The sequence below is a fragment of the Chelonoidis abingdonii genome, chromosome 3, assembly GCF_003597395.2.
Source record: "Chelonoidis abingdonii isolate Lonesome George chromosome 3, CheloAbing_2.0, whole genome shotgun sequence".
NCBI classification, from domain to species: domain Eukaryota; kingdom Metazoa; phylum Chordata; order Testudines; family Testudinidae; genus Chelonoidis; species Chelonoidis abingdonii.
In genome coordinates, this window is record NC_133771.1 from 175,614,028 (window position 1) to 175,635,766 (window position 21,739).

A 21,739-nucleotide genomic window follows, 5' to 3' on the forward strand; every position below is an offset into this window, starting at 1 on the left:
TAAGATTTTTTTTTTTTGGCTCCCGAGGACAGCGTTGGTATCGAGGTAGAGGTGTACCTCACTTATGTGTGTCCAAGCCAAATGTTGTTCCCTCACTCCTAATGTGAGAATGTAGAGCCTGAAAAGTTGCAGAACTACTGTTGTTCTGCCGCTCAGCATGGGCAGACTGGAGGGATCATCAAATAGGGTCCACGCCCAAGCACCACAGATGTATTTCTCAGCCTCAGGCTGCATCCTATAGTAGCATGGCTCCTTGGGAACTAGAAACTTAAAGCTTTAGTGGATCTGCAACAGATCCTCTTGCCTCCAGACTAGGGAGCCATGGTAGTTAAGGAGACTCTTACAGTGGCTGTTGATTAGTTTTCTTCTGGCACGCGGCACTCTTGGTTGTAGAATTCCATCCCTCCAGCTCTGTAGAGGACTCATGAGCAAAGCCTGGTACCTAGGCTTTGGCCAGTGATAGAAGATTTGACCCTGGAGGCATATTTGCATACACAAATAAGAAGCTGTGTGCAGGGATGCAGGCACTTAGTTAACATGCCGTATAGATGAAAATATGGGCCTTGGAACTCTAGTTTTATACCATGGTGGTCCCTTATTATAGTCTCTGGTCTCTGATAAGTCTAACTATTTACTCTTTTACCCTTGCCTCTAATACCTATGAGCTTTTGCACTGAACTACCACCCTCCGTCCATCAAGGGATGGATGCATGGGAGTAACTTTGGAGCTCATGAAGGTTGTTCCTTAAGTGGATGAAGTAGTTACTTTCGGGAAAAATAAGGCAAACACCATCTACTCTGTTAGACGTATTTCTCTCAAATAATGAGTGTTGATGTCCAGTCCATCAGAGATTAATGCTGCAGGAAAGTTGGTGATTCCAAATTCCTATTCATGTTGTACAATTCCAGAGTTTTCACTAGTCATTTTAAATTTGTATGTACACTGGGAAATCCACTGTCCCCACTTCACTTTGTGTCTGTAGCATATCAACAGTCTCTGAAGGTAGATGTGACACTGGACACAACAGGATCACTAATGCAGTGGCACAAATATACAAATAAAGATAGAAGTATATTAACAGAAACCCATTAGGATGGTGCACTAGAAGAAATGTTGTTGTCCCTGGAAGGTTAAAGATGCCCCACTATGGAAAACCGGGTGGAAGCCAACTTATCTCACACACAAAGGACTCTCTTCATTGCCAGCGGGTGAGGTGTTTATACTTCTGCAGTTAGCCACGATAGGTTATTACATTTTCTGCGTTAGCTTAAAAGAAACCATGACTCCCCTTACCACGCACACTCCACGTAGGTAATGCACTATGCACAGTTTGTGCAGATTTTTCATGGAATTTTCCTATTAAAAATGAAATATCCATCAAATACAAGCCCATGGCACTAGCAGTTTTTTCTACACAAGCTTTGTGCATTGCTGTGCTGTTAATTTTACTGTTTTAAAAACCTGCAGCATTTATTCTAGTAATTCAATATCCAGCAGAGCATGCTGCTGAGATAAAACATTATTTTCCTTCTGGTATTGTGAAGTAGGCTAAGTTAATGTTATGGAGTTTTTTCTTTTAACTGAGGGTGGAAATGTATGAGAAGAATGCTGTAGCTCTTAAACTCTGCTATAGGTTAAAAAAAAAATGGGATGACACAATGAAGGCAACCAGCCGATAGAAGCTCTAGGACTCCTGCATAGAAACTGATGATCTAATCTCCTTTTAGGTTTTACAGATCTGCCCTAAGGATATGCGAGCAGACATCTGTGTGCATCTGAACCGCAAAGTTTTCAAGGAGCACCCAGCATTCAGACTGGCTAGCGATGGGTGCCTTCGAGCCCTGGCCATGGAATTTCAGACTGTACACTGTGCCCCCGGGGATCTGATCTACCATGCTGGCGAGAGTGTGGACAGCCTTTGCTTTGTGGTTTCAGGGTCTTTGGAAGTAATCCAGGACGATGAAGTTGTTGCTATTTTGGGTACGTCTCATTGTTTATAGTGCGTGCACGTGTGTGCCTAACTAATATAATGCTAATCTTCTGCATTCCATAGCACCTTCCATTAAAGAGTCTCACCGTGCTTTCAAACCATTAATTAATTTAGCCTCATAATGCCCTGGGGAGGTATCTGTGTATTATCACCCCCCTTTAACAGGTGAAGAAACAGAGGCAGAGAAGAGATTGTGACTTGTTCAAGGTTACATAGAAACCTGGTACAGAAGCATAAGAGAATCCTTCCTACTTCATGTGAGTCTGTGTAAAGGTGCATGCACCTCACCTGTAACTTTTTTCCAAAGTGCTCAGCCCTGGCCTAGCTGTGCTCCCATTGAGGTCAATGGGAGTTTTAATGCTGCCTTCAGAGTGAGCAGAGTTAGGTCAGTGCTGAGTGGTTTTGAAAATTGTACCTATAATTGTTTAAATTCCGTTGTTGTGTTTTTTTTTTAAAAAAAAAGGTTCTGTGTTCAATGTCTCCCTAAGAAAATGAATATTTTAAAACTAAAAGCAATTCTTGTGGGATGACTCAGGAGACGGTTTACAGACAATGCTGTCACACTTAACCAGGTATGTGTTATAGTAAGCAAACGCTAATGTCATTTACAATCCCTTTCAAAACAACAGTCTGTCTCCCAAGGTCAAAGTAATCTAGAAATGTAGAGGATTTAAACTAGGAATGGCACTCTAGGCTGGAGGCATTAAAACCATACAAAGAGCTCGCAGTGATGCGAACAACACTCTGAAGGAGAAAAGACGGATAATCCAGTAGACGTAGCTAAATCATGAGGTGGCTAGAGCATTGAAAAGGTGATATTTATCCCTTGATACTGTGTGACCTTTTTGTGAAAACATAGAACCTCACGGTGGCTTAAACCAGTATCTGTCGCTCATACCAGCCTTAAAAAAACAAACAAAAACAAAAATCTCACCAACCCAGTAACCTTAATCTCTCAGAACAGATATACCCAACTCTTCTACTAGAAATTTCTACTGGCAAAATAAGACTGCTCCACTGGGCTAAGTTCTCCACTGTGCCTGAGTAGAGCTGCGTAAGTAGTGTGGTTAGCTTAGAGGTCTGGAGAATTTTGCCTGTAAAAAATGTTTTACACTCATTTTTGCATGTGTGAGTGAGTAACGATGGTGCAAGGCAGTGAAGTAATCAGGTCTATTTTGTTCTATAGCAAGTGTGTGTGTGTGTGTGTGTGTGTGTGTGTGTGTGTGTGTGTAAAATACATGTAATGGTTTAATCCTGTAAGATACTGAGCAGTGTCTGCTACTCCTGAAGTCACACATCCAGGCAGACACTTATTCCATTTTCACATGCTGACTTCAGTAATTAATATGGCTAATGTGAAACAATGTCTTAAATTGAAGTATCACCTTGTATCTCATTACCCTATTTTCCCCCTACTATATTCATCAGAAGAATGCAGAATATCTACTACTGTTTCATTAATTTTTAAAGGAAAGGAATTGAAATAGGCCTTTTTTAAAAAATATAAACAAATTCCTTCATGTTAGCATCACCATCTACCCTTGTTTAATTTTCACAACTATTTTTAAAAGAAGTCAGCATAAATTCCTGAAGAAATTAATGTTAAGGAAACCCAAGGTCCCAATGCATTGAGAGCTGATGTTGTCATCAATAAAAGATTATGGATAAATAAATAAGGCCACTCACTCAGTGCCTGAATGAATAGAAATATTATTTTGTATTATCACTGTTCTCATGGGACAATAAATAGATTTATTCCCTTGATATTCTCCTCATCCCCCTCCCTTTTTAAAATAAAACTTGCAAGCAGAAGCAGCTCCAATGGCAGTTTGAGTGGACCCTGTGTTTTACTTGTGAGACTAATAGATGAATGCAAAAGTCAGGAGATTTGGGTTCTGTTTGTGGCTCTGCCAGGACCAGCTGTGGGAACTGGACAAGTTTCATAGGGGCAAATTTTCTGTGTGGTTTCCAACCTGAGGAATTTCCCTCCCTAAAATTCAGGGTGTGGCACCTTCCATGGAGGCTACTCCAGCCCAATGGTTGGAGTGGGTTCTGCAGACTGTTTAAACTCCCATTCCCTTGTGTCAGATTGGAATAGCAAGTTCTCTGGCCCTGCCCCACTTACCCTGCACCGTAGCATCCAGTGGTCTCTCCAAAAGCTGAGCTCTGCACAGCAGAGGGGATATGCATGCTCCTATGCAGTCTTGGCACTTTCCCTTCCTCCAGCACAGCAAAACCTCACCACTTCCATTGTCAAGAGTGCCTCCAAAGAGGTAGGGTTGGGGTTTCCCCTTTAACATAACTTCACTGTAGTTTTCTTATCTGTAAAATCGGAATACTTTTTTCTACTCTACAGGACTTATAAAAGTGCTTTGACACCCTTAGATGGAAGGCACTACAGAGGGGCAAAGTGTTATTTATTTAAATCGAGTCCAATTCAAAAGTATATTTTGCATATAAATTGTTCCTTGGCCTGACCTGGCATACCTCCCAATTTGTGGGTGTTGGGCCTGTATAAGGAATACAGGTTCTGGTGCTATAAGTGTATAAAAAAGCACCACCATTTTTTTTTTCAACTGACTTGTATAAGTCATGTACAATTGTTCTGTTATCTGAAATTAAAGGTGGCTTGTAAGTTCCTAACCTCACCTGAAAAGGAAGGGGTTATGGCATGGCATATATCCAATTAACATTGCAGGTAGAATTTCTCAAAAAACAGGCTCTCACCATTGATTCAAAGAGCTAATTCTGCACCAGGCAGGAATACACCACCAATGAAGAGTGTGGCCTAAATTCTGTCTGATGGCCTCTTTTCATACTAGTCCACACAAATTACTCAAATGGACCAGATACATCTGAAGCAGGCCCAGGAAGAGAGCTTTCTGTTAACATTCAGGAGCACTTTTGAATCACCCTCTTCTGGATAGAATATACTGATCAGCCTGTTCAGGCATTGTTTCATCCCAACCAATCAATTAAATTATGAGCGGGTTCTTTTTTAAAGATATCCTAAATATAAATGTAGATTGAAACAGTAAAAGGCCCCATTCCTGTGAAAATTTATCTGCTTGTTTAATTTTATGCATGCGGTGTAGTGCGTTGGAAGTCAACCCAGAAGAATTAAACACGTGTAAACCTTTTGCAGGATTGGGGCTTCCCACTGCTTACTACGTGTTGAGTGACTTATGAGGCCATTAAGACTGTTGCTAGAGCTGAGTGAATAACACACACAGTTTTCCTCAATCATTCAGACTTAAATACAAATATGCTCCAGTTCTGTTTGCTCCCCTTATGCATTTGCTTCCCATGAACCTTCATGCAACACACATAACCAGCAATAGTACTCACTGAGGAGGAAAAAAATCTATTCTGAATTGCATGAGAAACATGATTGTAGATGTGTTGTTGAGCCAGAAAACAGACATGATTTGTCACCAATCATAACTAAACAACACAGCTTGAATTTTAAATATCAAGCATCAAATAGGAACCCACAGAATACGTGAAATTTATGAAAATTTGTAGGATAATTTTGACCAATGAACACATTGAAGGGAATTATAATCTCCTCAATTATTCCAGGAACATAAAAAAAATAAGATAAATTAATAAAACAAGCATTGGAATTAGAAATAAATGCTGTGTCTTCCATTGCAATAAGTTGCATCTCTAAATTACTCTGTGTGAATGTTGTACAGTATTATCTAAAATTAAGACAAGACACCCTTAATATTCTAAATATTTGAACCAATTTAGAGCCAACATTTTCTAGTACTGAAATTATTGACCCTCAAAGGACAGCATATTAAAAATTTGCTGCAGTTCGCTGGTGTTTGGAATACCCTGTGTACTCTTTCATAATATCACTGTAAATCAAGTCTACCTACTATCCAAATAAAACTCATCTTCTCAGAATAAGTGATTGACTTTGACTTCAAAATGGGGTGATGCACAGACTGGTATAAAAGAAAATTGCATACAGGGCAGAAGAGAAGAATCAGGCATTTTCTGTGGCCACCTAATTAACACACGTTCCTTGGTAATTAGAAGGAGAGGGAAAGGCAGATAAAGAGCATAGTCAAACCATTGATGTATTTTACAGGATTCATGGTTTGTTATGATGGAAATTTTTGTTGCTATTGTCTGATTTTTGTATCTTATTTCTTTAACACTGTAGAAACTTTTCTTTAGTAGCATTCATATAGTACAATAATTGTGTGACACTTCACAGAAACTCAGGACAAGAGGTTCCCTGGAATAGAGAGCTTACCATAAACTCACGTATTGTTATTTATCTATGTGGGAGCTAGGGAAAAGGGAGAGACAGTAGGGAAGGCTGTTGTTTGTATGAGGATTATTTTGTATGTTTAAAGTTTTTTTTTTGTTTTTTGTTTTTTGGTTTTTTTTTAATGGGCAGGTGTGAGACCAGGGGTATATAGATAAGGTATGTTTGGAGATTAGTTGGAGCGAAGCTATCCAGGTAACTTCTGCAAATAGTATTAGATAACTTTTTCAACCCTTAGGTCCTCTGATCTCCTTAAGGATCTTCTTTTGGGTAGGAGTACAATTTGAAGCTAAATTTTATCTTCAGATACATGAATAAAAGAGCCATAGACAGTCAAGCATATGCTCCCTTGAAATCAGAGGACAGAGTTTGGCCAATCATATTTTTAGGTTTTCTGCATTTTCTCTCTGGGTCTCAAACAAATACTTTGTTAGGTTTTCCAAAGCTTTCTGTTCCTTCCACTCACACCATTACTTAGTGCTATAGGTGTACTCAGTACTTTTACAGTACGCAGAAAGTGCAAGACAAATAACAGAATCCCTGCCTTGAGAAGTATTATAGGTGGCACAGGTAGTCTGACATCCCATTATCAGATCCTGTTTCTAGTTGCTAAACTTTGCTAAACTTTAGCCTTTTGGGCTGAAATTTTCAGTCTGGGTATTTGTCTTAGGCTGAATCTCTTTGGAAATTGTCAGCAAAAATGGTTCAGCTGTTTCTCAGAACAAGGTTAGAGGAAAATACATTGTTTTGCCCATGTAACAAAATTCTTACAGATGTTTCATTGAGGATCTCTAGCGCCTCAGTGCTATGGAGCCAGGGACATGATATTTGGCAGGGGGCTGGCCATCATGTCAGGGATATGTCTTTTGCCCTCCCCATTAAAATCTGCCCATATTTGGCTCAGATGCAAGCCTTTGAAAAAATCATAGTTTGAATATGCACAGTAGAGACTTGTGAGAGTATGGCAGCTAAATTCTCTGAAGATTCCATCAGTACTGAGCATGCTCCAGGCTGGGACTGAGCATGACTTTCCCTGCATTGTGGGGAAAAAATAGTATTTAATTACATAATCACATACTATGTCATAATGCATACTCACAAGGGGGCCAAATTAAGGTGCAAAGGCAACCTGGATTCTGGCATTTCCTAACTTTTGAGTGATTGACTTTGCAACCTTAACATTTTTTTAATGTAGTTTCTGTGTGTAATACAGTTTAAAGACAGACAGGTGTATAATGCAGTCAAACATTATGGCTCAGTAATATCCATGGAGCCATAGAGTGTTGTGCAGTCATTGTATCTGGAATATTTTATGGAAAGGGTGGGTTTGATAGAGGATTTTGAAAGAAGAGAGACGGCTTGGCATATGTTAACTGGGAGGATGCTCCATGCTTAGGCATTGGCATGAGACAAAGTTTGGAGTTGTAAAAAAAAAAAAAAAAAAAAAAAAAAATAAGAAAGGACAAATAGGATATGTGTACACTTGGAGCTGGCAGTATGATGGTAAAAATAGTATTTTAGCCATGGTNGGCAGTATGATGGTAAAAATAGTAGGGTAGCCATGGTGGTACCGGCAGTGGCGAGTGGCAGGATGAGCTAGCTGCCCCGAGTACAAACCGAGCCATTGGCACATACTTGAGTGGCTAGCCCAAGCTGCTGCTCATGTTACTGTGGCTACGCTACCCTAGCACAATGAGAAGTAGTGTGAGCATGTTTTCTCAAGCTGGGAATCACACTCTGCCCAGCTGAAGTGTAAACATACTCAAAAGAAGCCATAAGATGTGAGGCTGGGTGGACTGGATAGTCACTGTTAAGAAACACACAACCACGTTCTGCTTGTATATATACCTCTCTTCATCATCCGCCTCTTCATATCTCCTTCCTGTTGCCATACGAGATGACAAAACTGTTGCTCTCTCTCCAGATGTAGTCTAGATAGTTTCTGTTTTTTATAGAAAACCACATAGGAACAAAATTACATATTGTTTATAAATAACTTCTATAAATAGACTAGTGATCAATAGAATGCTTTGTTATAAAAGCCGATAAATAGCGTTCAACCCAAAGGCAGTGGCCCCTAAGCAGGAATATTTTTGCCTCTCCCCCACAACTCATACTAAAAAAAAAGCCAATAGGGGGCCACCTTGAGCTGCTTGGGGCTCTAAGCAGTTGCTTAGTCTCCTTATGCCTAACGCTAGCTCTGGTTCAGCCTCTACAGTGATGGGATACATAAATACCTAGACAAGAGAATGATCAAGAATGTGCTCGCTCTCTCTTTTAGTAGTGGTAGTAAATAATAATAAACAATGTAGCTTAAATCTGACCTGTTTGACGTGAAAATGGGACTACCAGGGAAAACCCAACTTGCTGGAAAATTTGAAGGAAGGAAGCAAGCAAAACTGTCCAAGCAAAAGCTGCTACTTGTACTAGACCCGATCTCTTCTGTTTAAAGATTGTGTTGTGGAATGGGGTAGTGTGCCCCAAGGGATCAGCAGAAGCCTGTGTGTATCTTGGAGTTGACTAGGGATAGGAAGCAGCCTTGTGGCATGGGGCCTGAGAAATTGGTCTGGTGGAGACTTATTTTAACCTGAGATCACTGATGCTTGTTTACTAAACTGACCACCTTTTTTAACCTGAGAAGGCCGTGGAAAATAGTAGAAGTGTCCTGTCTTTGCTCAACGAAAGCTGTAAGCAATGACTGGATGCAGAGGATACACTAAATATGATAAGGCCATAACTGTCCTTGATGTTAATGACTACGGCCAAAGTTTCCCAAATTGGATGCATAAAATGAATAAAATGGGTCTAATTTTCAAAACATTCCCAGTTCTCATTGAAGTCCATTAGAGTTGTGGATGATTTGAAAATCAGGCTGTTCTTCTTTTTAAGTGCTTAAATATGGAGTTAGGTACCTAACTTTAAGCACTCACTTTTTGGAAATGTTGAACCTCCTTTTCAAGTGAGGCATGTAAGCTGAGCCCCGCACCAAATACGTGCAGGAAACAACTGGGTGTTTGCTTTTGCCAATAGGGGAGCTATTAATAAATACCTGTTTTGTGCATCCAGGTATCTGATTCTGTTCAGAGTCCAGATTTGTCCATGTGTGGGGGCAGTTTAGGTGCCCAACTGATCATTTGAGCCTAAGAGTCACTGTCTCAGCTCCACTATATTTATCATGTTTAGCATGTAACATTCCATGTTTGAGCTAAAATAGGTTACTCTTGTATGCAGATTGTTTGTCTTAGCAAAAGGCACTAATGGCTAAGCCCTCAATCTGTAGTGCAACAGTGGCATTAAAATACTACAGCAATGGGGGCCATACTGGTGGAATCCCCATTGCGACTGATGAGTTAATAGGAATTGAGTGCCTGGCCTCAAGTGTGGAAGTGTATAGCTCTGCAAATAGACTGTTTCCCCAGAAAGGAGTTGTCTACAGCATTTCTTAGCTTTCAAATAGGAATGTATAATGGTTTTGCTCTTCTTTACTATTGGCTACTATAGAGGCTTTTAGTTCAATGAGCAGGTATGGTGCTTTTTGCATTATCTGTGCATGCTGACCTAAAAACAAATATGAGTTAGGATATGAATTGTTTGCATTCTGTGAAAAGACCAGGAAATGATGAAGCTTCGTGGCAAAGTCGTTAATGCAACCTCATAATTCAGTACAACAACATGCATTTTCCTTTGTGTGTTTTCCTCTTACTCAGTTCCTGGCAGGTTTGTCCAAAATGTGCCACTGTAAAGACACATTTTAGAACATTAACATTTTTTGTGGAGCTGCATGGGCTGGAACATATTTGCTGACTCATGTAATTGGCAGGTGCTTGAGAAATAGTGTAAAAATATTATTGAAACACCATGCGTACATTACTGCTCAAAAACATTTAATTTGAGAGTATGTGTTGTAAACAAGAAAACAGGAGGCATGATATTAATTTTTCCTCAGTTATTCAGCCTGTGTCCTCAGATCCCTGAGAGGGATTCACCCTAAGAAGTGCAAGTGATTTTCCCATTGCTTCCTTCCCCCAAGTTTAGCTGGCAGGGAATAGCTTGGACCACAAGGAGAGGCCCCTATAGGCTTCGTGTTGAGTGACTGCATCACATATTAAGCTGGGAGGGAGAAGCTGTTGCCCCGCTTGCTGGAGGAAGGTGTGTACCTCTTTAAGGGTATGTCTACACTACGGGATTACTCCAATTTCACAGAATTTGATTTTTGGAAACAGATTGTATAAAGTCGAATGCATGTGGCCATACTAAGCACATTAATTCGGCGGTTTATATCCATAGTACTGAGGCTAGTGTCGACTTCTGGAGCGTTGCACTGTGGGTAGCTATCAGTCTCCGTAGTTCCTGCAGTCTCCTCCACCCACTGAAATTCTGGGTTGAGATTGCAATGCCTGATGGGGCAAAAAACATTGTTGTGGGTGATTCTGGGTACATGTCGCTAGGCCCCCCTCTCCCTCCCTCCTTCCATGAAAGCAATGGCAGACAACCGTTTCGCACCTTTTTTCCTGGGTTACCTGTGCAGACACCATATCACGGCAAGCATGGAGCCTGCTCAGCTCAATGCAGCAGTGATGAACATTGTAAACACTTCGCGCATTATGGTGCAGTTTATGCTGAACCAGAACCTGCAAAACCAACCGAGGAGGAGGCAGCAGCGCAGCGACAAGAGTGATGAGGAAATGGACACAGAATTCTCTCAAACCACGGCCCCGGAGCTTTGGAGATCATGGTGTTAATGGGGCAGGTTCATGCCATGGAACGACGATTCTGGTCCTGGGAAGCAAGCACAGACTGGTGGGACCGCATAATGTTGCAGGTGTGGGACGATTCCCTGTGGCTGCGAAACGTTCTCATGCGTAGGGCCACTTTCATGGAACTTTGTGACTTGCTTTCCCCTGCCCTGAAGAGCCAAATACCAAGATGAGAGCAGCCCTCACAGTTGAGAAGCAAGTGGCGATAGCCCCGTGGAAACTTGCAACGCCAGACAGCTACCGGTCAGTTGGGAATCAATTTCGAGTGGGCAAATCTACTGTGGGGGCTGCTGTGATGCAAGTAGCCAAAGCAATCATTGAGCTGCTGCTACCAAAGGTAGTGAATCTGGGACATGTGCAGGTCATATTGGATGGCTTTGCTGCAATGGGATTCCCTAACTGTGGTGGAGGAATAGATGGATCCCATATTCCTATCTTGGCATGGAGCACCAGGGCAGCCAGTACATAAACCCAAGGGATACTCACTTTACGCCTCTTTCAATGTGCTGCAAGCATCTGGTGGATCACAAGGGAATTTCGGACCAACATCAATGGGATGGCAGGGAGGTCAGAGACGCTTGCATCTCTCAGGAACACACTGCTGTGTTTAGTGGCACAGCCAAGGGATCTACTTCCCGGACCAGAAACTAACCGTTGGGATATGAAATGCTATAGTTAATCTTGTGACCCAGCCTACCCTAATGGCATGGCTTATGAAGCCAATATCAAGCAGCCTGCGAAATAGTCAGGAGTTGGTTCACTTATAGGGCCTAGCAAGTGCAGAATGGTCGATAGATGGTGCAGATTTTGGACATTAACAGGAACGCTGGTAGCACAATTACTGAGTCATTCAGACCTCACCAAACAATATACCCATGTTATTGCTTGCTTGCTGGTGTCCTCCACAATCTCTGATGAGATAAGGGAACATTTATGGCAGGGTGTGAGGTTATAGGCAAATTTGCTGGCCGCTGATTAATGCATAGCCAGACACCAGAGGTGATGTAGAATCGAGCACACTTAGGAAGCGTGCGCACGAGAAAGGCTTTTGAAAACGCAGGTACGGTGTTGTTTGTTTCTCCTTGATTGAAAACTTAATCCCCGATTGACTCATTCCCTGTAGCAGCCACCCAACTCCACCCTCTATGATCACAGCTTGCTTAAAGGAAAATAAAGTCAACTATCATTTATGAACCACGTATTCTTTATTAATTGTATTATAAAAATGAGGGAGAGAACTGAACAAGGTAGCCCGATATGGGAGGAGGGAAGGAAAGGCACTTCAAACTTGTTGTAATGAAAGCCTTTTGCTTGGGCTGTCCATTGTGAGCTGGCGTAGGTTGCACGGAGCTTCCTTCCCCCCTACCGCATTCTACACGTCTGGGTGAGGAGGCTATGAACTTGGGGAGGTGGAAGCCGGTTATACAGGCTTGCAGCGGCACTCTGTGACCTTCTTTCATTTCCTGAAGCTCCACAGCTGCCAAGCATGTCCGTTTGATCCTGCAGTAGCTCGCGGTGTGCATCCCGACACCGCTGATGCTTCCCTGCTTACCCACTCTCTATCTTGAGCATCCCTCCGTCTCACTGTTGTATGGCTGCTCTTCCTGTACTCGTTCATACTGTTCATAGACTCTAGGACCTGGAAGGGACCTCGAGAGGTCATGTCGAGTCCAGTCCCCTGCCCTTCATGGCAGGACAAATACCTTCAGACAATCCCTGAATAGACAGATTATCCTAACCTACTCTTAAAAATATCCCCAGAGATGGAGATTCACCAACTCCCTAGGCAATTTATTCCAGTGTTAACTACCTCCTGACAGTTAGGGAACTTTTTCCTAATGTTCAACCCTACAATCTCCTTTGCTGCAGTTTAAGCCCATTGCCTTGTTCTTATCATTAGAAGCTTAAGGTGAACAGTTTCTCCCTCCTCCTATGACCACCCTTTTATGATACCTGAAAAATGCTATCATGTCCCCTCCACAATCTTCTCTTGTTCCAACTAAATAAACCCAATTCTCCAGCTTCCATCATAGGTTCAGTTCCAAACGACCTTTTAATCATTTTTGTTGCTTCTCTTTGACCTCTCACCATTTCTCACATCTTTCTGAAATTGCAGTGCCAGAAATGGACACAATACCCAGCTGAGCCAACCAGCGCAGAGTAAGCGGAGAATGGAAACTCTGCATGTCTTGTTTACAACGATCACTGTTAATCAATCCCAGAATCACGTTTGCTTTTTTGAACAGTACACACTGTTGACTCATTATTTGCTTGTGTCCACTATGACCCCTAGATTCTTTCTGCCATACTCCTTCCTAGACAGTCCTTTCCCAATTCTGTATGTGTTGGAAACTGGTAGTTCCTTCTTAAGTGGAGCACTTGCTATTTGTCTTTATTGAAACTTCAATCCGGTTACATCAGACCATTTCTCCAATTTGTCTAGATCATTTTGAATTTTGACCCTGTCCTCCAAAGCAGTTGCAATCCCTCCCAGTATGGTATCGTCTGCAAACTGAATAACATATCTTCTATGCCAATAATCTAAGTTTGATGAAGATATTGAACCAGAGCCGGTCCCCAAACAGACCCCTGCGGGAACCCACTTGTTACCTACCTTGGAGTCCCAGCAGGATTGGGAGCATTAATAATACTCTCTGAGTACGGTTTATCCAGCCAGTCATGCACCACCTTATAGTGCCCATCTAAATTGTATTTGCCTAGGTTTATATCAAGAAGGATATCCCACATGCCGAGGACGTATCAAATGCCCTTACTAAACGTCTAGGAGTTTACCACGATCCACCGCTTTCTCCCTTATCCACAAGACTCGATATCCTTATCAAGAAAGCTATTCAAATTGGGTTTGAACACGTTTGTCTTTACAAATCCATGCTGGGTATTTCCTTATCACCTCACCACCTTCCAAGTGTTGCAGATGATTTCTTTAATTACTTGCTCCATATCTTCCTGGCACAGAATTTAAACTAACTGTCTGTAGTTTCCTGGTTGTTTTTATTCCCTTTTCTAGATGGGCACTATATTTGCCTTTTCCAGTCTTCTGGAATCTCTCCGTCTCCCATGACTTCCAAAGATAAGCTAGAGGCTCAGATACCCTCCTCTAACTCCTTGAGTATGTCTAGGATGTCATTCATCAGGCCCTGGTGACTTGCAGGCATCAACTTTCTAAGTGATTTTTAGTTGCTCTTTTTTATTTTATCTTCTAAACCTATCATCCTCATAAGCATTCACTTATGTAGACATTCCTTCAGACTTCTCAGTGAAGACCAAAACAAAGAATCATTAAGCACACCTCTGCCTTTCAAGTTTCTTGTTATGTTTCTCCCTCCTCACTGAGCAGTGGCCTACCCTGTCCTTGGTCTTCCTCTTGCTTCTAATTAGTGATTAAAAGTCGTCTTGTTTTCTTTATTCCATACTAGTTTAGCTCATTTTGAGACTTTGCCTTTCTAAATCTTCCCTACATTCCTGTGTTATTTCTATATTCATCCTTGTAATCTGACCTAGTTTCCATTTTTTATATGACTCCTTTTTTATTTGTAGGTATGCAAGCCTCGTGTTAACTAAGGTGGTCTTTTCCACATTTTTATCTTTCCTACCATTGGATAGCTTGCTTTGGGCCCTTAATAGTGTCCTTTGAAAAACTGCCACTCTCCTCAGTTGTTTCTTCCCTCAGTCTTGATTCCCATGGGACCTTACCTATCAGCTCTCTGAGTTACCAAATCAGCCTTCCTGAATCCATTGTCTCTGATTTTGCTGTACTCCCTCTACCCTTCCTTAGAATTGCAAACCTATATTTCATGATCACTTTCACCAAGCTCCTTCTACTTTCAAATTCTCAACGAGTTTCCTCCTATTTGTTAAAATCAAGTCTAGAGCACTCCCCAGTAGCTTTTTCAACCTTCTAATAAAAGTTGTCTGCAATGCAGTCCAGGAACTTATTGGCTAGTCTGTCCCCAGGTGTTATTTTCCCAATATATCTGGATAGTTGAAGTCCCCTCACCACCAAAATCTTGGGCTTTGGATATTTTGTTAGTTGTTTAAAAAAAGCCTCATCCACCTGGTTAGGTGGCCTGTAGTAGGCTCCTAGCACGACATCACCTTGTTTTTACCCCTTTTATCCTAACCCAGAGACTCCACACTTTCGTCTCTATGTCATCTCCCTCAGTCCAAGTGTCGTACATTTTTAATATATAAGCAACCCTCCTCCCTTTTTCCCCTGTCTATCCTTCCTGAGCTAAACTATACCCATCACACCAACATTCCAATCATTGTATTATCCCAGCAGTTCAGTGAGCAAACTAATGTATAGTTGTATTTATTTATTAGCACTTCCAGTTCTTCCTGCTTATTACCCATACTTCTCGCATTTGTATATAGGCATCTAAGATACTGGTTTGATCTTGCCTCCCAGTTTTGCCCTGACTCTCCTTTCTCTCTGCCATTATAGCCCACTCTCCCTCTTGTTTCCGACCCATCTCCCAGGTCTTCATGTTCCCCACTTACCTGTGGGCTTTGCTCACCTGTCCTTCCACTCATTCAAATGAGCTCTTTCAGTGCGGGTCGACTGCATGATTTCAGAGAACATTTCATCTTGAGTACACTTTTTTCGCTGCCTTATCTGAGATAGCCTTCGGGATGAAGGAGGGAGGCTTGAAAAATTTGCAACTGCAGGAGGGGAAAAAGGTGAGAAGTATTTAGAAAGATACATTTTACAGAACAATGAGTATACTCTTTCACGGTGAACAACACTATTCCCATTACATAACACATGTGATTTCAGTACAAGGTAGCATTTTGCATCTTAATATTGAGTGCCTGTGGCTTTGGTGTTAGAGATCACAGATGCAGGGCCGGGCAACAGAATTTGGCTTGCATGCGTCCATGCAGAAGTCTTTTGGCTTCTGCAGTCTTCATAAAAGCAGCGCCCTCCTTTCCCATACCAAGCAAAGCCTGTTGAGTGCTGCAGTTTTAGTGTTAACTTGCAGCAGCAGAAACCAAACTAACCCCTGCCACCATCCAATTCTCTGGGATGATCCCTTTGCCCCTCCCCTCAACACGTGACTGGTATCAGAGAAGATCCCTCCTAGCCAAACGTGAACAGCTCAGCGCCAATGCTCCTCCCCTCGCACCACTTGGCTAACTGCAGGGAAGGATTTCTTTTCAGCCCCAGGCAAATGTCCCTGTAGGGACGGCCACCTCTGTCTCCTTAATTAAATTCCTGTATTTCAATCAGGTTACCATGAACGATATCACTATCCTGAGGATAACACAGTGAGATAAAGAATGGATGTTGCTTGAATGCCAGCAAACACTGGGACCATACAACGCTAGGCTTTGTCATGCAATGATACCAGATTACTTGCTACTAGCATGGCATGGTAAAGTGTCCTACAATGGAGGATAGAGTAAGGCTGCACTGCCCAGAAACCTTCTGCAAAGGCTTTTGGAGTACCTCCAGGAGAGCTTCATGGAGATGTTCCTGGAGGATTTCCGCTCCATCCCCAGACATGTTAACAGACTTTTCCAGTAGCTGTACTAGCTACAAATGGATCCCAAGTTTTCAGGGCAAATTAATCATTAAAAACCTTTGATTTTAAACCATGTTTTATATTTACAAAGGTAAACTCACCAGAGGTCCTTTCTATGGCTTCATGGTATGGGATAATGCCTTGGGAGAGTTGGGAGGCTACTTCAGTCAGGCTGAAAAAAAGATCCTGGCTGTTGGAGAGAACGGAGTGCTGTGTGCTCTCCGCAAGCTGCTGCTCCTCCTCCTTATCATCATCTTCCCCGTCCGCAAAATTCTCAGGCTTGGCTGAGATTACCCCTGCCTCAGAATCCACGGTCAGGGGTGGGGTAGTGATGACGGACCCCCCCTAGAATTTCATGCAGCTTAGCGTAGAAGCAGCATGTCTGCGGCTCTGCACCAGACCATCCGTTTACTTCTTTGGTTTTCTGGTAGGCTTGTCTGAGCTCCTTAATTTTCACGCAGCACTGTAATGAGTCCCTATTGTGGCCTCTCTCCATCATGCCCTTGGAGACTTTTTCAAATGTTTTGGCATTTCGTCTTTTGGAATGTAGTTCTGGTAGCACAGAATAGTCTCCCTATATAGTGATCAGATCCAGTACCTCCCATACAGTCCATGCTGGTGCTCTTTTTCTATTCTCGGACTGCATAGTCACCTGTGCTGTCCACAATGGGCAAACAGGAAATGAAATTCAAAAGTTCGCGGGGCTTTTCCTGTCTACCTGGCCAGTGCATCCAAGTTCAGATTGCTGTCCAGAGTGGTCAAAATGGTGCACCATGGGATAGCTCCCAGAGGCCAATACCATTGAAATTGTGTCCACACTAACCCTAATTCCAACCGGCAATGTTGATTTCAGCGCGACTCCCCTAGTCGTAAATTGATTTTAAGAGCCCTTTATGTCAAAGTAAATGGCTTTGTTGTGTGGACGAGTGCAGGGTTAATTCGATTTAGCACTGCTAAACTCGACCTAAATGCGTAGTGTAAACCAGGCCTAAGAGATAGAGAGGCATGAAGTGAGTTTGCAGCAGCTGTGAAGTAGATCAGCATGGTGATGCTTGAATCATAGGAGGGAGGAGCCGGACTTCTGTCACCCTGAAAGAGTGTAATTTTGATTCAGCCAGAGAGCTAAATGAATGCGTTTATTTATGTGAGGGAAACTGAGTCAGTGGCCACATATTCATGAAGAGGAGGCAAGCCACTGCTACAGCACCTCACACTTTGACAATGGAAAAATCACAATGTAGATCCATGTGTGATTATTAGTACTGCTCTCAGAGCTAACAGAACATAACATAATTGAAAAAATTGTCAGAATGATTTTGCATATAACCCAAGATGAGTTTGACATTTTGTCTATGGAGTTTGTAAATGGATATTGAGTGTGAATTTGTAATCCAGGCATGGCTGCTTTAATTTATTTATCACCGCCAGGGTTCTGTGTGTCTCAGATGTACATTTATTTAAGATAACCTGTTGGATGGCAGAGAAGTGCTGTTTGCATGTCCCCAGAATACAAGTTTTTATTATTTATAAAGCTATAACTCTGAGGAGACTACTACTCTCTCCCTCTCTCTCTCAAAATACCATGTGAGCTTGATGTCTCACATTCTGTTTCAGGAGAACATTAAATGGTCCGTTTACTTTGGGTGGAGAAATTCCTGCTGATTTAATTTTATCTAATTGCTATCTTAAAGGACACAAACAGAATTGTTCTTACAATGTTCCTTTGAAATTGCTTTAGTTTCCTCATTTAGCCATAAGCCGTTATTCAGCTGCAGGCACAGAAGGCTAGATTCTGATCACAGCAGAACAGATTTCTCTCCTGGCAAGGGTGGGCATGTGGGTAAATCAGACCCTTTTACACTTACAGGTGTGGCTATACCAGAGGGGTAATCTACCTTGGGTAAGGGGAAGTGGAAATGCAGGATTTCCATCCGGGAAGGCAGCTGTAAAATCTGTCTGGTGGCCCACCACCAGTGTCTCCCATCTTGCATGTCATGTGGAAATCGCATCTTCCAATCTGTCTGGCTTCACTCGGTGGCCATCCCCCACCCATGTGTTGAGTGGTTCACCCTCATCGATGGAGTGGGCTGTGCAGATCATTTGTGCTGCTGTGCCCTCTCACCAAGTGAGTTTCCATCACCTGAATGTGGTATTCCACTGCCGACAGCTGAATCGGGAACAGAGACTAAGGCCTGCTCAGCACTAGAACGTCCTACTGGCATAGCTACCTCATCTAAGAGTATAAACTGCTGGTATAGATTGTGTCTTTATTGGGAGGATTTACCAATATATCTATCCTGGCGAACCCCTCCTAGTGCAGATACAGCCTTACTGTGATTTATACTGGCAAATATGGGAATAGATTAGCGTTGCATTTAAAATATACTTAGGGAAAAAAAGCAAGTAGCTATCAAAGTAAAGTATTTAAAACCTTCTAGGAAGTACACATAATTTTACTAAAGTGCCCAGGTGACTTAGGAGCCTAGGACCCTTTTGCAAATGGGGCTTAGGCACCTAACTTTTTTAAATGTTACCCTGCATCTCTACTTTATTCTCCATCTGAGTTTAAAATGTTTTTCCTTTCACGTTATTGGATTTTGAATGAAAACTATCAAGCTGCTGTCTTTTAAGGACCAAGAAATAAATTGTGTGTGGTGGATTATGAGGTGTTAGCAGGGTTTCCTGAACCTCTTAAAGTAATTAATGTCACAATGCTGCTTTAAGATGGCACTTTGTAAATTGAACAGTAATTCACTTTTGAAAGCAGAATGATTAATTAGAACCCACCTCCATCTCTTGGTACTGGTATTGATCCCCATTTTTTAAAGTGGGTCTGTTCAGAATTGCAGGCCCTCTCCAATCCTCCCTGCTACCAGACTGCTAACCCTGATGCAGGCAGTTCAGACTAACCTATGGTTTTCGTTGTGTATTTAATGAACTTCACTGAGGGGAAAAATCAGATTGGTCTGATTTACTAATCCTGTTTGGGATGTGTCCTACAAAAGAGTTTAATGTAAAAACTAATACACATCTTGAGGCTGATCCTGCTTCTGTTGTCTCAGTGGGAGCAGGAGTTGTCACTATATATGTGGATTTTGCTTTCTAATGGAGGATAGGAAGAGTGAAACAGTGCAGCCATTACTCATATACTAAGGACACCAAGGAAAAAGCACAGTTAGTTGGTATCAGGAGCCTCTGGTTTGAGGGTTTGTCTGGAAATCTGCTGTTTGTCTCTAATTTCTGGTAGCGCATGAAATGTAGAAGTCATCTGTCACAAAAATATCCATTCCTTGCTTAAGCCTGCAGATAGTTTAAAATGAGAGGTGTGCATAATGTGTAGATATCACACTGCTTCTAATCAATTGACAAATTCTCCTTAGAGACTCTGGAGAAGAAAGGTCTTCCTGCAAACACTGGCCATGTTCATGAACCTCAGCCAGTTCTTTGAGGAAGTTCGGCTGAATATTTGACACCAGATGAGTGTCGTGGATTTGTTTCATAACACACAATTTATGCAACTCTACTTAAAATACCCCCTGGTCCTGCGGGTATGCTGAGGTGCCAGATTCACTCCGTTATTTGTGGAAATATTCCCTTAAGAATGACTGTACCTCTGCAAACAGCAAACAACTGCAGGGCTGACAAGTGTTCTAGTTACACAGGAGAGACAACGTGGGGTAGGTAATATCTTTTATTGGACCAACTTCAGTTGGTGAGAGAGACAAGCTTTCGAGCCACGCAGAGGTCTTCTTGAAAGCTCAGCTCTGTCTCACCAACACTGGTTGGTCAAGTAAAAGACATTATCTCACCCTCCTCATCTCTCTCATATCCTGGGATTGACCCAGCTACAGCTACACTAGTTACACGTGGGCAGTTTCTAGTTAGACATGGGCAGTATTGATCACTGATGTACAAATACACCAGTACCCAAAATGTGAAGATGCTACTACATATCCAAGTGTTGTAAGAGTCTAGGGACCTGCAACGCCTATTCACTTGGCACCTTTCAAGATTTGGCTGACAGCTGGAAAGGTGTGTCATAGATCAAATAGCAGCCTGTCCATACTGCTGATTACCATATTTGAATATTTCCAAATAGTGGTGGTTGAAAATGGTCAGTGTATTTTGGAAAAAGTATCAAAAATGTGTTTTTTCCATGCTTTTTTTTGTTTTTGTTTTTTACAAAAATCACCCCCCAATTTAATTTGCTTCTTTTACACTCATCCTTTTTTCAGTGACCAGAAGGAAAAAGGAGAAGAAAAGGAAATAGAATGTTCAAACGGGGAAAGGGGAAAATTGGAAAAACCCTCCCAATGCTATCATGTGGGCCAATGTCTGAAAACACATGTAGCCACGTGCGTGTGTACATAATCTCATATTGTGTATTCACTTTCCATCAGGAAAGGCACCTCTGAATAGCATTCTGAGGCTTCCTAGCTGAAGCTATGATCCAAAACCCATAGAAGTCGATGGAAAGGCTTCCTTGGACTTCAGTCAGCTTTGCTGCCACCTGCGTCTGCAGTATGTTTTGATTAAAAGTAAATATCGGTGCAACACATCCAATAACATGGGATATTGGGATGAATTTTCAGGCACTGTGCTCTATTTAGGCAAATGCAAATAATTCTGGATATAGTTGTGGGCCTGCAGTTTTGATCACTCACATACCTAATTTTGATTTGTCAGTTCAACTAGACCTTGTCCACACTTAAAGCTGTGCCACTTTAAACATGCTGATATAGTAAAAGTGGCAAAAACTGCCAGAGTAGACACAGTTATGTTGGTATAAAAATGCTTGTTCTGCTACAGTTTTATTCCAGTTTGGCAAAGTGAAATAAGCTATACTAGTATAATTGCATCTCCACTAGGGCTTATACTGGCATCGCTATGTTCACCCCTCTTCCTCCTCCTCCCCAAAATCACACCCCTAACTAACATAGCTATGCCAGTAAAACTTTTGCATGTAGACGTAAGGCCTGATTCTGTGAGGTGCTAAGTGTATTTCTAGTAGTTTCATGCAACATTTAAAGCTGAGAAATCAAGTTCTCAAAAATCTGTTAATTCCCAAAGGTAAGGCTCTTATTACAAGTATTAACTCAGCCATGTATTTATGGTGTTTTTATGGTAACTGTTAAAAAAAACACCACCACAAGAACAAAT

At 41.9% G+C, this 21,739-nt stretch overlaps 1 protein-coding gene across 2 annotated transcripts in view; it reads left to right on the plus strand.

Moving 5' to 3' along the window:
* KCNH1 (potassium voltage-gated channel subfamily H member 1) overlaps positions 1 to 21,739 on the plus strand; it is a 336,977-nt gene that overhangs the window by 179,374 nt on the left and 135,864 nt on the right. For both annotated transcript variants that reach the window (XM_032762968.1, XM_032762969.1), the window contains one exon: positions 1,729 to 1,981. In XM_032762968.1, the coding sequence (XP_032618859.1) occupies positions 1,729 to 1,981 (253 nt within the window). The remainder of the gene's footprint in view (positions 1 to 1,728; positions 1,982 to 21,739) is intronic.